Source organism: Myotis myotis, unplaced genomic scaffold, assembly GCF_014108235.1.
Source record: "Myotis myotis isolate mMyoMyo1 unplaced genomic scaffold, mMyoMyo1.p scaffold_m19_p_4, whole genome shotgun sequence".
NCBI lineage: Eukaryota > Metazoa > Chordata > Mammalia > Chiroptera > Vespertilionidae > Myotis > Myotis myotis.
In genome coordinates this window covers 102,605,608-102,621,503 of record NW_023416346.1, presented here as the reverse complement: position 1 = coordinate 102,621,503, position 15,896 = coordinate 102,605,608, and the positions used below count along the sequence as shown (strand labels likewise).

The 15,896-nt window shown below is 43.7% G+C and overlaps 1 protein-coding gene across 1 annotated transcript in view; it reads left to right on the top strand.

Moving 5' to 3' along the window:
• The window catches only part of CHM (CHM Rab escort protein), a 258,996-nt gene that overhangs the window by 28,086 nt on the left and 215,014 nt on the right, over positions 1-15,896 (top strand). Inside the window, exon 2 of the mRNA XM_036305573.1 lies at positions 14,431-14,497. Within this exon, the coding sequence (XP_036161466.1) occupies positions 14,431-14,497 (67 nt within the window). The remainder of the gene's footprint in view (positions 1-14,430; positions 14,498-15,896) is intronic.

The window sequence follows — 15,896 nt, the reverse complement described above, 5'->3', positions numbered from 1 at the left end:
TACCGGAACAGGACAGATTCAAATCATGCAGCAATCTGATTTCTAGCCTTAAACTCCTTGGCAGCCCTCCTGAAACCCCAATGGGATCTGTGTGTATACGGGGATCAAAGGAACCACCTGGACTCTCTCTCCTCTTTCCAGTCTGTCCATTGAAAAAGGTTTACGATATGCCAAAGAATATCGTAATAGCCAATTGTATCAGAGCACAAGTTCCACTCCATTTGCTGGGCAAGGCCACAAGTCAGGGTCCCCCATGACACCAGACATTAGCACGGGGTATCAACAGTGCAGCATGACGGGCTTCTGAGGATACTCCGCCATTTATGCATCCAGAAAAATTTCTCATAAACTCTGAGTACTGCCCCCCCCCCCCCATTTGAGAAGCAGAAGGTATAGTTTACGTCAGAGGCCTGGGGCCAGGTCGTTTTGGGGGATCCTTGCTCTTTACCTTTGTTGGATAGGAACAATAGGGAGAGAGTCTCACAGGAAGTGTTTCCCTAGGTGGTTTCCTTCTGATACAGGGCAAGCACATATTCCATCCTGTTACTATCTGAGGTCCATACGAATGGAAATGGGAGCACTTGAGCCTCTAGCCTTCTTGCCATGCAAGCATAACAGTCGCTTTTATTTAGGGTGAGTACAGAATATTTAATCCATTCCACCCAGGCATCTGTTTCCTTATATTCTACTTCTATTTGCATGGTGGTGGCAGTGGCAATGTCTTTGGGTGGGGCTACCAGTCTCAGAGCAAACCTTCCTAGGGGATCTTGTCCTGTGACATCTACTCTTAAACCTAATCCTAGCCAATCTTTTGGCCTAAATGCTGAAATATCCAAGTCATTCAAGTTATCTATAATCAATAACTTAACTGGGTAAGCATGACCCGGATTGTACACATTGTAAGCCTCTGCAATTTGCCAGAGTCCTAAAGCAAATAGAGAGCTTCCTGTTTCTTTAGTGTTAATTTCAAGGGTATATGTCCTAGTATGGCATTGCAAGTTGAGGTTTCTCCACCTGGAGAAGCTGGTGGTCTACCCTAACACAGGCATGATGGGTCCAGCCTCATTCCACAGTCTGAACAGTGGTCTTAGTGGTAAGCAAGACAAGGTAGGGCCCTTCCCAAGAGGTTCCAACTTGTTTTTCCTACAAGTCTTGATTAGAACGTACCTAGTCTCCTGGTTGATGGTGATGGGACAGGAGGTCTTCTAATCTGAGAGACATTAAAGTAGAAGAGATACCCAGTACATAGTTTTTAAGAAATTGGTCCCTAGACTCCGTTATAAGACGATTCCAAGGCCTATTGGAATCACTTAAAGCCAATTCTAGTTAAAGAAAAAGTTTAACTCCATTTATCCTTGGGTGTGGTCAATAAATGACACTAATTGGATTTCTGATATCTGTCTCCCTGGGTACTTGCCCTCTGGTTGGGGAGGCAAAATGCAAATCATTTACCCTTAAGTATCCTTGGTTTAGGGAAGATAGGATTTACTAGTTAGCTTCAGATTGCTGTTTAACCATCTCAGTTTCCCTGTTCTAGTTATCCAATTAATTAGAATTAACATTCCTCAGTTTAGCAATACATTGACATATTTAAGAGATATCCTATCTAATAAAGAGGTAATATGCAAATTGACCATCACTCTAACACACAAGATGGCCAACCCCTGTGGACACAAGATGGCCACCACAGATGGCTGGCAGGGGAGGGCAGTTGGGAAGGACTAGGCCTGAAAGGTAAGGCAGTTGGGGGCAATCAGGCCTGCAGGGGAGGGCAGTTGGGGGGGACCAGGCCTGCAGGGGAGGGCAGTTGGGGGGAACCAGGCCTACAGGGGAGGGCAGTTGGGGGGGACCAGGCCAGCAGGGGAGGGCAGTTGGGGGGGACCAGGCCTGCAGGGGAGGGCAGTTGGGGGGAACCAGGCCAGCAGGGGAGGGCAGTTGTGGGGGACCAGGCCTGCAGGGGAGGGCAGTTGGGGGGAACCAGGCCAGCAGGGGAGGGCAGTTGGGAGGAACCAGGCCAGCAGGGGAGGGCAGTTGGGAGGACCAGGCCAGCAGGGGAGGGCTGTTGAGGGGAACCAGGCCTGCAGGGGAGGGCAGTTGGGGGGGACCAGGCCTACAGGGGAGGGCTGTTGAGGGGAACCAGGCCTGCAGGGGAGGGCAGTTGGTGGGAACCAGGCCTGCAAGGGAGGGCAGTTGGGAGGACCAGGCCAGCAGGGGGGGGCTGTTGAGGGGAACCAGGCCAGCAAGGGAGGGCAGTTGGGGGGGACCAGGCCTGCAGGGAGGGCAGTTAGAGGCAATTGGGCTGGTAAGGGAGAGCAGTTAGTGGTGACCAGGCTGGCAAGGTAAGGAAGTTAGGTGGGACCGGGCCAGCAGGGGTGGTAAGTTGGGGGCAACCAGGCCTACAGGGGAGGACAGTTGCGGGCAACCAGGCTGGCAAGTGAGGGCAGTTAGGGGTGACCAGTCTGGCAGGGGAGGGCAGTTAGGGGCTATCGGGCCGGCAGTGGAGCAGTTAGGGGTCGATAAGGCTGGCAGGCAGAGTGGTAAGGGGGTGATCAGGCTGGCAGGCAGAGTGGTTAGGGGGTGATTAGGCTTCCAGGCAGGTGAGCAGTTGGGAGCCAGCAGTCCTGGATTGTGAGAGGGATCGGGCTGAAATGGGCAGTTGGACATCCCTCGAGGGGTCCCAGATTGAAGAGGGTGCAGGCTGGGCTGAGGGACACCTGCCCCCATGCATGAATTTCGTGCACCAGGCCTGTAGTTTTAAATAAAATTCAAGACTTATCCATGAACAGGTTCAAATCCATCCTCTATATTCTCCATAGGAGGCAAACTCAGATTAATATTTAAGTATTCTGTTATTTCAAAATACCAAAATATTTAATAATTTTTACCATTTAACCCAGCAAACTCAAAGTTTTAAGTTATAACAACTTTGAGATTTTAAAGCTAATCATTATTACCAAAGGAATTTTATTAGTAATTTTGTAACAGAGATACTCACCTCTCTTCAATGGCTTTAATGTGAATGTACTGTTTTCTTTTTCTTTATAAAAACAAGAGTGGCCTCCCCTCCCCTGCCCCCACAACTGCTATTTCTGCAACTTACTAGAGGGTATGTCTGCAAATCTGCTCCTCCCAGTGCTAGGGGCAAAAATCTGGGAATTGTACGCCCCCAGAACCTGGGAGTCAACCTTGGATTCTAATTTAAGAACTGCCCACAATCATGGAAACATTAACATTGTTGCCTAAACAATGGAGTCCTACCCCAGCCTGCACTGCCCACTTCCCCATGCCTGTAATTGCTACTTTCCCATATCAAACTAAGGCCCCACAATATAAAAAGCAAGCAAAGTAAATCAGTAACCAAAATTACGTTACAGACACACAGACAAGAAATTTCATTAGCTACGTTTCTGGTGGCTGATGCCTTGAGAGGGAAAGCAGGAAGAGTCCCCAAGATTATGAATTCTCAGCGGCTGCTTTGAAGTTCCTGCAGTCTCTGCCACGTATTTAGCCTTGCCACAAATAGCTATGCTCCCCCAAAGCAGGACGTGCCCCATAATTAAACCAAACAACAAAGAGATACAAAACATCAGCAGAAACACTCATACATAACAATATTTACAGGAGCGCAAACCCAAAACACCACAGAATTCCTGGCCTAGAAAAAACAACACACTGAAGCAGACTAATGTCTCCTCTCCCTGGTTCAGGGACAGTCTCCCTCCACACCCCCCCACCCCTACCCAAACCTTAGCATTCTCCCTAATGGACTATCCGGGAGGATGTATTCCTTTGGCCTAGAATTTTTGTTTCCCATCCTTGGAAAGTCCCTTGTGACTATGTGCTCAATCCCTCATATTGGATATTTCTTGCACTCACCAAGATCTGCTTTGTCCCTCTGTGGCCACTTCCCTCACGGGAGAATGGAACCGCAGATCAGAACTCCATACTCGCTTTATGTCCAAGGCACATCCTAGTCACATGTACCTGACCTCCGAGGATACCCAACCACTAAGGTAGTACTTAGTACAATTTCCTACCTTGGCTCATGCATGAGGTTACCTGATTTCCACGGTTCTTGCTTGCTTGGGCCTTTCCTGCGTTGCTGGCTGACTCTGGATCCTGAGCTTGTAGTCAGCCAGGGAGGGGAGTAATGGTTGTCCCTTCTCACTGAGGCCACTGTAACTTGGCAGCAGGATGCGCCTACTCAGGAGAGGGTCCAGTGACCCACTGTAGCAACCAATGGAATATCGGATGAGCCCCCAAAATTGATAGCAATAAGGCATGCCCCCAAACCAGGGATCCTGGTAGAACACAAAGCATACTCAGGAGCCAGACAGCAAGGCAAATAACTTTACTTCTGCAGAAGGTTGCATACCAATGCAGGGTCTGGCAGCACACACACTGAACTGGCGGTCGGCTCAGGGTTTTATGCCTAATGCATGTCATCTGTCCCTAACGATTGGTCAGACCTTAGGCTCACAGTCATGCATGATTGGCTAATTTAAAGGAAAAAGGGAAGGTTCACCTTTGCCATTTCAAAATGTCAGCCTACAGGGGAGCTGCAAGTCACATGAGCCAAAATGGAGACAGTCAAGTTATGTGGGCCAAAATAGCAGTTACCTAAACTCCCTTCTTTGACTGAAAAGGTTACTTATTTATTCTCACATTGGATTAGGCAAAAGCCAAAGGGATCCTGGTGTATGCTGCTCTGGGGCCTCTCTGGCAGGATGTCTGGTACTGGAGTGGGAGAGGGTCAGTGTTCTTTGTTGGGTTGGCTGATGCTGGAGGTGGTGTAGGCCAGGGAGGTCTTGGGGTGTGTTGTGCCAGAGCTGAAGTGGTGGGGTGGCTGTACTGGACTCAGGCTGCTGCTTTCCCAGAGGTCTGTGTTGGGTTTGGCTTGACATTATGGCTGGAGCTGGCAAGAGCCATAGGGAAGAGGCCTTGGATACTCTGCATTAGAGCTACTTTTGGGTGATGGCTAGAGTTGGTGTGGGCCAACGGCCTGGGGACCATGCTCCAGTGTCCTTTGCAGGCCTGCAAAATTGCCTGGACCCTGCTCCCACCTACGCCCTTAAGGTGGAGGGAAAATGTAAAAAAAAAATGGCGCTTGCAGGCACCTCCAATATCAGAGAGAGATCCGGTAGTCCCCTGCTGTTTGGCAGACCCTTGGGGTTAGTAAATGGATTTCTTTCGCATACTAATATAGTCTAGTTGCCATTTATACTGCTGTTACTTTACTGTGTCTCAGAGTGGAGGAATTTGTGCTTGGACCCCACAAGGATATCCCTTCTTACTGCAGGTCGCTGCCTGGAGCGGGCCTAAGCTGGCAGATGGACATCCCTCGAGGGGTCCTGGACTGTGAGAGGGCACAGGACAGTGTTGTGCCCAGAATTCAAAGTTCCCAAGACCCCCCAGGGAGCCAGTCAGTCCGATGCAAAAGCAAAGAGTCATTTATTTCAAACCTAGGTTTGGCTCCCCTGCCACACTCACCGATGCAACGGTAAGCTCCAGTGGCCGAGAGAGAGAGAGACCTGATGGGACAGGGGGTTTTAAAGGGGGGTGGAGTGAGGGCAGGAGAGGGGACTGTGGGCCCCGCTGATTGGCCAGGCGCAAGTCGGTCATAGTGATGGCGTGCACTTCCCTTGATTATTATTGGTTAGTCCAGAGAAATCCTGGGTGTGGCTAGTAGCGGCTTCTTCCCGTGAGGAAGCACATGGTACCGTCCCAAAATGGAGGACCCAAGGCAAGATGGAGGGCGCACATGGCTCTGTCCCAAGATGGAGGACCCAAGGCAAGATGGAGGGCGCAGTCCTTGTCCGGCTCCTGCCGCTGCCGCTCGAACCCACCACAAGGCAGGATGGCCCTCCCGCACAGCACCCGCAGCTGGCCTGCGGGCAGACTGGGACTCCAGCGCGTCTGGGCGGCACAGGCCCAGCAAACGGGGTGCGGCCGGTGGAGCGGCCCAGCTCTGGAGGAGCGGCATCCGCTCGGAGCAGGCCCGGCCATGGGGCCGGTGCACTGCAGCATGGCGGCCTCCCCGAGCCAGGGCACGTGCGCCACTGCACTGCCGCCGCTGCTGCACTGGGCCCGGTCCGGGGGGCAGCGGGCGGGTGGCAGCCCACTGCGGGCTCCCGCCGTGGGCTGGGGAGCCAATGCCCCCCCCCATGGGGCCCAGCGGCCGGCCCACGCAGGCCCCGGCCCCCCCGCCGGGCCCCAAGGGCCGCATGGACCCCCGGCCCCAGCGCGGGCAAGCGGGGAGCCGACCACGGGGGAAGGGAGGGAAGAGCCAGGCGGTGAGGCCTTCCGCTCCCATGACCTCCCCCGCGGTCGGTCGCCGCCCGGCCCCACCCCTCGGCCCGCCGCCGCCGGCCACCACGCAGCCGGTCCGGACACTCGGACCCGCTCCGGGGAGGCCGGCGGCCGCGGAGGGATCCCAGAGCCCAGCGGCCAGACTCCTCCTCCCGCACCGCCCGGAGAAGCGGGCGGCGCGCCTTTCAGACAGGCCGGGCTGAGGGACCCCGTCCCCCCCACCCCCCGCTGAGTGCACGCTTTTTCGTGCACCGGGCCTCTAGTATAAACAAGAATCTAGTTTTCCTGACACTTAGTTTAGTACCCTGAATATTAAAACAGTGTTCTTGTTATTAGACACTCCTAAAAGCTAACACTATATATATATATATATATATATATTTTTTTTTTTTGTGGCTTGGCTTTTTATTTTTTATTTTATTTTTATTATTTTTTTAAATTTCTTATTACACATGTCTCCTTTTTTCCCCCCCTTGACATTCCCCTGGCTTCCCCCACCCCCCCAGTGTCTTGTGTCCATTAGTTATTCTCATATGCATGCATATAAGTCCTTCGGTTGATCTCCTACCCTCCCCCCACCCTCCCCAGGGTTCCCACTGTAGTTTGACAGTCTGCTCAATGCTGCCCTGCCTCTGTATCCATTTTTGTTCATCAGTCTGTAATGGTCCTTATTATCCATAAATGAGTGAGTTCATGTGGTATTTTTCTCAGCTTCCCAGGGGCTGTCTCAGTCTCAAAGGGGCCATCTCAGCCTCACAGGGGCCGTCCCAGCCTCACAGGGGCCGTCTGAGCCTCACAGGGGCTGCCTCAACCTCACAGGGGCCGTTTCAAGCTCACTGGGGCCGTTTCAAGCTCACCAGGGCCGTCTCAACCTCACTATATAATTTTTTAAAAATTAACATGAATTTTGCAAGTGAATATTTTAATGGTAGTATATTTTTCTAATGTTCTAAAAGTTATATAGATATTAATAACTATTTTCTATGAGGAAGAAATCCATAGATATTAAAGTACTACATTTATTAATATGTTTGGTATTTTTGTTGGTTAAAGTGAATTAAAATAATTGTGAATTTAAAAGCAATATTTTTATCTGTATGTCTTGGTAACCCTAGGCTGCTCCACTGGCAGTCTTTTTTTTCTTTTTAAGGTAATCACTAAAAAGTATATATAAGATCTAAACCAGGGGTCCTCAACTTTTTAAACAGGGGGCCAGTTCACTGTCCCTCAGACTGTTGGAGGGCCGGACTATAGTTTAAAAAATAACTATGAACAAATTCCTATGCACACTGCACATACCTTATTTTGAAGTAAAAAAACAAAACGGGAACAAATACAATATTTGTATTTGCATGTGGCCCGCGGGCCGTAGTTTGAGGACCCCTGATCTAAACTTTTGCCTTGCTGGTGAGGCAGCCGATGGATGTGTCTCTCTCATCGATTTTTCTTTCTCTCTATTCCTCTCCCTTCCTCTCTCTCTTTAAAATCAATAAAAACATACTTAAAAAAGAGATTTAAACTTTTAATTTAGAGTTTAATAGGAATAAATAAAATACTTGAATCTGGGTTGAAATTAAGTTTCTGCCTAATTTTCTGATTTGATTTTTTTTTAATAGCTGTGACGTGAGCTAAATGTGCAGTTTTACCTTTGCATTGCTCATTCTAGTCAGTTCTTCACCTAATATTTTTCATCGTTTAGATTAGTGCTGAAGGTCTGTACATAGGTTAAGTAGTAAAGGGTGTGGCTCTCTAAGAGCTTGTTGTACTCAGAAGTTTTTCCTTTTCAGTAATTCTATTTTTTTTTCCTAAAGAAATAAGTTATTCTTTATAAAATAAACCAGTCACAGTAAATTTTCTGGTTCTCTGTAATTTTCTTTCCATTCTGGTCTTCACTAGTTATAAATAACACATGAAATGACTTTCAAGGTAGAAAGCAGGAATCCATTTTGAAATGTTCTATAAAATAAAGAATGATTTATGGTTTCATATGATTTGGGCTGAAAGCACTCGGGCTTTGCCAGGTCATCAAAGTCCTGTCAGGGGAATCTATTATTTATTGTTCGATATGCTGGGAGTGGTGTAAATACTTTATTTTATGTTTATTTTATGTAAGTATAGTGTTGGAAAAATCAATTCCAGATACTTATACAGTTTTAAGAATATACCATAGAGAACTGTCCTGAAAGGTATAGTTATATATAATGAGGTTTAACATTAAAATTTAGGATTAAAATGGGATTTTGAAAAAAAAAATGAATGTTTTCATTCTTATAAAATGTTTTAGATAACATTCTTGAAAATGTTAATTTTATACATTTTTGTTCCTCATTTTACATCTCTGTTTTATTTAGACAGATTTTGGAAAATTGCAGAAAGTTGGGACTATATGTGTTTGTTTGTTATATGATCATATAACATTCTGTAAGCTTCTAATATATTTTTTTTAGCTGCCAAGTTTATAGCAGAATCTCATGTGAGAAGGGCAGGATGTAACACCTCAATTTCCACCAGTACAAACTGTTATGAAATGCTAATTTAAAACTGTATTTGATAAAAATGACTTGCCAGTAAAAGTTACTGGTCATGCATTAGAATTCTACATTTTTTCTATAGTCCTTTGGCATTCTTATTTGATACAGCTTCACTTATGAATTTAATAATCATTTAATAATGTGAAGTATGTAAATGATATTAAGTTTTTGATGAACTTCTATAGTGTACATATAGAAAAGGCCTCTAGTATACATATAAGAAGGTTATTGGACTTCTTTTAAAACAAAACTTTTACGTTGTTAGATCTTTAAAGATAGCTTAAGTAAATAGTAAACAAATGATAGTTTTTTTCCCCTTCAAATCACTAATCTTATTGGAGTAGGAAGCGAACCAATATTTATTGAATGTCAGTGACATGCTAGGAGGCACTGTCTAAGGTGTTTTATGTCATTTTGTACCGATTCCTCCCTATACCCTTATGAGATTATTAGCTCCATATTTCAGCTGAAATATTGTACTTGTTTATCTTTACTCACGTATTTTACAGTGTGTTTTCATTATAATACTGTGTAATTTGACCCCGATCTAGGTTATCTGCTTCTAACTCATATATGGCTTTTCCTAGTGGGAGAGGTTGTATAATTCATTATAAGCCTATATATATTTCATATACATGCCCTCACAAGAATTGTGTGTGAATTTACGTAATGATTTGGAAGTTGTTCACTTATTATGGTGTCAAGTGTTAAAAAATAGTTTTATTGAAATCAGTCAAATGATATTAAATTATTAAAAACTAATTTGCAATCAGTTTAAATGCTATTATATTGTCTTATCAATACCAATTTAAACAAAACAGTTATTTCACTTATTTTCCTAACTTCTACATAAGAGCACAAATTTTAAAGTTAACTTTATTCATAAACAAAAATTTAAAAATACCCTGATACTTCAAGTTCAAATTTAATACAAGTTCATCCTTCATCCTGTGAATAGAATTGTTTTGCTGAAATACCAATTTGACCATGCTGTTCTGGCTAAAATCCTTTCAAGACTCATTGTTGCTTACAGGGTCAAAGTCAGACTCCACAGTTGGGTTCCAACCACTCTTTTTGAGCATCACCTTTTGGTTCTCTCTTCCTTCACCCTTTACCAGAACTATTCCCTTCCACTTTCCTTTTTCCCTTCACATTTTTTCTTCTTTTATACTCTTCAGTTGAGCTGTTACAGATCTTGAAATACCCCGGTAGTGTCTCCTGCTCTTTGGAGTTTTCCATGACTTCCTTGTACAGACGGAATGTTTCTTTCCAATGTGTTCATATAACAGTTTTAATTACTTTTAATCCATTTAAATTTGTATTCTTTATGCTCTGAGCTATTTTAGGCTAGGAATTGCCTTAATCTTAGCGCCCCCCCCCCCCCCCCCGCACACACACACTACCTATCACAATCTACTCCATCCCTCTCTCCCTCTCCCCTTTTCCCATTTTCTTATTTTCTTTCCTTCAAAAAAGTATTTACTGAGAAACTACCATGTTCCTCCTCTGTTCAAGAACTTGGGATTTATTAAATGAATGGGAAGAAAGTTGAAATCCTGGCTATGAAGATATTACTAACTGTATTATTAGACTTATTTTATTCATTCTAAGCATGAAGTTGATAGGCCCATTTAACATAGGAACAGCCTGTCAATCTCACAAACTTGTGGGATGCCTGGATTGAAGTATTAAGGGAAAACACAAATGATAGTAATTTTGGTCTTATGTAATTTGGACTCACATCATGTTCATATTGAAATCCGATCTTGGCTTTGCTTTGTCAGCAGAGACATGACTTCTGACAGTGTTGATCACAGCTGTGGAAATAACCACATGCTAGCCACATGTGTATTTGCCTATACAAAGTAACAGCTAATTTGAGCCAAATAGAGGAGTGTCATTTTATTATTATTTTTCATTGGAGTGGGCATCTGGTAAAAATAGGTGTATGTTTGGAGTAGTATCTTGATGAAAATGTAGTATTTTTAAACTATCTTTCTGAAGAATAATAAAAGTAGACAGTGTTTATAGAGCAAGTACCCTCTGCTAATAACTGAGTCATTCTATGAGATAAATGGTAGTATTCCTACTGATGAAGAAACAAAGGCTCAGAGAAGTCAAGTGACTTGTCTGAAATCACACAGCTAATTAAGCAGCAAAGCTAAGATTCAAGTCCAGGTGTGTCTGACTGAGACCATTCCCATTTCATTGCCTTGCTGCCCTGCACTTACATCCTCATCCTTAAACTCATATCTGAGTTGGAGAGAGTGAATTTACCATGGCAATTTGAATTCGAGATAATGAATTACTTGATCTTTGGCAAGTTATTTAACCTTTCTCATCCCAATTCTCACACGGATAATACTGCTTGCCTCCCAGGGTTATAATGAGGAATAAATGAGATGATGTGCAAAAATACATTGTGAACAATAAAAGCCCTATGCTAATGAATATTTAGTAATGTATTATTAATGCTGTCATTATTACATACTTTAACATACTAATTCTGCTTCCTGAATATTTCTTTGCTGGTGTCATTTTTACTAAGCTGCATAGCATCTTTTAAACTACTATAATGACTGTATTTCATTAATAAAAATAGTTATTTCTTTAGGTGTAAAAAGTTGAGATAGTCAAGATAAAAAACATTAGAACCATACAATTTTAACTGTTTGAAGAAGTATGCTTAACTATTTAAAACTCTCCTTTCTTTCTCCCACTTCCTTGTGTACCACAAATTCTCCCTCTTTTTTTTCTTTGAATTACTTCTGAAGTTGAAAATTTATGATGACTTATTTCTAATAGTTGATGTTTAATGGCTGTATACAATGCATTTGATCAGAACTTCTTTTTTGAACCAAGTCTTATATAGCTCAAAGTGTTCACCACTGAAAAACTAGTTTTTTGGTGAATGCCGCTGGAGCTTGTCTTTAACGTGGTTTTTATCTAGAGATTGACTATGTCAGTTGCTTACATATGCATATTGCTTTTACATAAAGAAGATAACTATTCCAGTTTCTTGAAATTCTTGATGCATAGTGTGTAGTTTAAATACTTGCCGAAAGGATGGTGACAGTCAGGGTGTTCTCACTGTTGTGACAGTCAGTAGTAGCACTATAGAATTGCACTAAACTTTCAGAATATGCTTTGTTGTTCTGACAGAAATGATTTAATATCCCCTGTTGAAATGGTAGATCTTATGATAAAAAGTTATGGAAGAGTCTTGAACTTCTAACATAGGGTATTAACCAGTCATTGTAGCTGAACATCTGATTTTTTTAATTATAAAATCACTAGTGGCCCAGTGCACAAAATTCGTGCACATTGAAAGGGGATTAATTAGAGGATATATTTTAATATTGCTATTTGCCCTTTCTCTGTAATAGAAGTACCAGAGATGAAAGAAAATTAGTAAAATGTATATGAAAATCTTCCTCTTGTCAGAGTCTGGGGCTCGCTGTGGGACCCAGAGTCAAGTATTTGTCCACCTGTGGCACCTCAAAATCGTGCAAGATCTAGACCCAGCTGGCCCCACTCCCATTGGGCGAGATCCACACCCGGCTGGCCCCACCCTTGTCAAGCCCTGTCAGGCAGAGGGCGCAGCCTCAGGTCCCCTGTCAAGCCCTGCCGGGTGAGGGGGCACAGCATCAGGGCCTAAATCAAGCCCTGCAGGTTGAGGGGCGCAACCTCAGGTCCTCTGTCAAGCCCCACCAGGCAGGGGGCACAGCCTCAACTCCTCCAGTGCACACCGGGCGGGGGTACAGCCTCAGGCCCCCCAGTGCACTCTCATGTACCCCGGCCCAGCGCCAGGGTGAGGGGTGCGACCTGAGGTCACCTAACTCAGCGCCAGGGCAGGGGGCACAACCTGAGGTCTGCTGTCAAGCTCCGCTGGGTGGGGGACGCGTCCTGAGATCTCCCGTCAAGTCCCACTTGGCGGGGGTTGTGGCCTGAGGTCCCCCATCAATCCCCACCAGGCAGGGGTTGCAGTCTGAGATCCCCGTCAAGCCCTGCTGGGCAGGGGGCACAGCCTCAGGTCCCCTGGCCCGACACCGGGCAAGGGGCGCAGCCTCAGGTCCCCCGTCAAGCCGCTCTGGGAGGGGTGGTGTGCAGCCTCAGGTCCCCCGGCACCCGGGTCGGGGGTGTGGCCTGAGGTCCCCTGGCCCAACACCAGGACCGGGATGCACGTTGAAGTCCACCGTCAAGCCCTGCTGGGCGGGGGGCACACCTTGAGGTCCCCTGTCAAGCTCCGCCCAGTGAGGGACATAGCCTGAGATCCCCCATCAAGTCCCACCGGGCAGAGGGTGCAGCCTTAGGTCCCCCAGCCTGGCACTGGGAGGGGGGCGCAGCCTCATGTCCCCTGTCAAGCCCTGCCAGGTGGGGGGCACTGCCTGAGGTCCCCTGTCAAGTCCCACTGGGCAGGGGCACGGCCTCAGGTCCCCTGGCCTGGTGCTAGGGTGGAGGGTGTGGGGGGTGTGGCCTCAGGTGCCCCGTCAAGCCCTGCTGGGTGGGGGGGGCGTGGCCTGAGGTCCTCCAGCCTGGCACTGGGGCGCGGGGCACGGCCTGAGGTCCCCTGTCAAGCCCCACAGGGCAGGGGTGGGGGGGCACACCCTCAGGTTCCCTTTCCCAGCCCAGCGCCACACAGCCTCAGTCAGGTCTCTGCTGATTGCTCCTTAAGGCTCGTTACGAGAACTCGTATTTTGCTGTGTGTGCAGCCATCTTGTGTTATGGAAACCCCACCTATGCTGTGGGCGCAACCATCTTGTATTATGGAAACCCCGCCTCTGCTGTGGGCACCACCAGTTTTGTGACAGCGTGACAGTCAATTTGCATATTCCCTCTTTATTAGATAGGATTATCTTTGGTAATTTTTTTATTTTTATTTTTGTTTGTATGGAGAATAGTAATATATATTTCCTTTTATGATAACCAGTTTTATGGTGTGGCTTAATGTGATTCCAAAACGGTAATGTTCTTTTTTAATTGTTGTATTAACCGAAAAGTAAAATACTATATCTTGTAAATGGTCTCTTTTTAAACTAGATAACCTTTGCTTAGACGAATGTATGTCATTCCCTATCACACGCACTGTGGCTTTGGAGTTAGATTTTGGCTCAAATTTCAACTCTAGAACATTTTTATTTTCTTAAAGCATTGGGCAACAAGTTAACATATTTGCACTCCAGTATGCAGATACTTCGCTCTCAGTCCATTTGGGATAATCAAATGAACTATAGTGTGAACATAGTTCCTAAATAATAAAGTTCTACATGAATGAACAGTTTATGATAGTTGCTCATTTATGGTAATTTGCTGATAAAAATAATTTAAGTACTTGTTTTTTAAAAATATCTCTTCCACATAATAAAATTTTCGGCATTAGTAGTCTGTTTAAGAAACATCTAATGGTATAATAATATACATGTTATAGTTTAGAATACAAAGCTGAGCTTATTTTGTTAAACTTTTATACAGCTATGGCATGAATCACATATTTTGCAATATATATATATATATATATATATATATATATATATATATATATATATATATATTTCTACATTCTAAATGATGTAAGTGTGTGTTTTTATAGGTTTGCCTGAATCCATCATTGCGGCTGCCTGTTCAAGAAGTGGCCAGAGGGTTCTGCATGTTGATTCGTAAGTTTATCAATGATAGTATTTAATACTTCCTAAATATCTCTATACAAAATTTAAAAATTAAATATACATGTGTGTACATATATACATTACATCATATATAAACTTTTCAAGTTAGAAATATGATTAGAATTAATTTCCACAAAAAGTATGTGAAATATATAATGAACAAGTTTTACTATTATACTCTGTGAAATAGTGTATTTCCTTTAAGAATAAACCAAATGTACCATGATTTTATTTTTCACTTGAGTGATTTTGGTTTTTAAGTGATGAATAATTCTCCAAGAGGCTTGGATATCTCACACGTACCCTTTTTCTTGTACATGTGTGTGGGCATATATGACCTGTACATTTGATGGTTAAAAAACACAGCTAATAGATTTAGAGTATGTGGTTTTAATAAAAATTTAAAGTATTAGAAAATCTCAACTAATAAAAATATCTAGTTTTTTTCTTTTTCCCTTAAATGTCATTATAAAAAGGAAGTTAATGACAAATTTAAGTTTAAGATAAAGCATAGTTTAAATCTCTTCTTCTTTCCTGCTTCCTCCTAAAACAAATCCGTAACAGTCCACCTGCCCATTTAGTGCTTTTGAACATTATATCTTGACATTTTGATTGTTCATTAAATGGGAATGAAAAAGAAATAGAAGATAACTTTATGATTTCTGTTAATATTAACTATAATGTTTTTCATAATGCCAGAATACTAAGGATAGCTAGATTTGTTATAATTTATAGTGCTTTCTCATATATTACCCCATTGTAAATATGTAGGAATTTAAAAAAGGGTATTATTTCATTTACATTTAACCCTTTATAAATTTATTTTGAAAGCCTATTAACTCTTCAGTTATTGGATGAAATTTCTAAATGAAATTACGTTCAATTTTCAAACAAGTCTTGCCCTTGGAAGTCTCTTTTCACTATTGTATGTGTAACTGCTTGTGTTAATGTTTCAATTTAGTCTTTTTTGAAATCTGCCACCATTAAAGCCCAGGTACTGAGCCAATGTGCTTTACAGGGCTTAATAAAAATCTAAATTCAGGTTTTTTTCTGTTAATGTTAATTCACCTAAAATTGAAAATAAAAATCTTAAATTTTCCTAAACTGTCATTTTCTGTGCTCATACTCTATACTACTCACCATATCAGAGTCTTCACATATGCTATGTAATTAATTCCCATCACAGCCAAGTGAGGTTGGTGGTGTTATCTCAATTTAACAAGTGGGGAAGTGTGAAGCATAGAGAGGTAAGAGGTTAAGTAATTTTTCTAACTATCTAGCTAGTGCTTATCTTACTTTACATTCAAATTTAATTAATTAATTAAGTATTTTTTAAAATAAATCTATATTGTTCAGATTATTACAGTAGTTGTTCTTTTCCCCCCTAGCT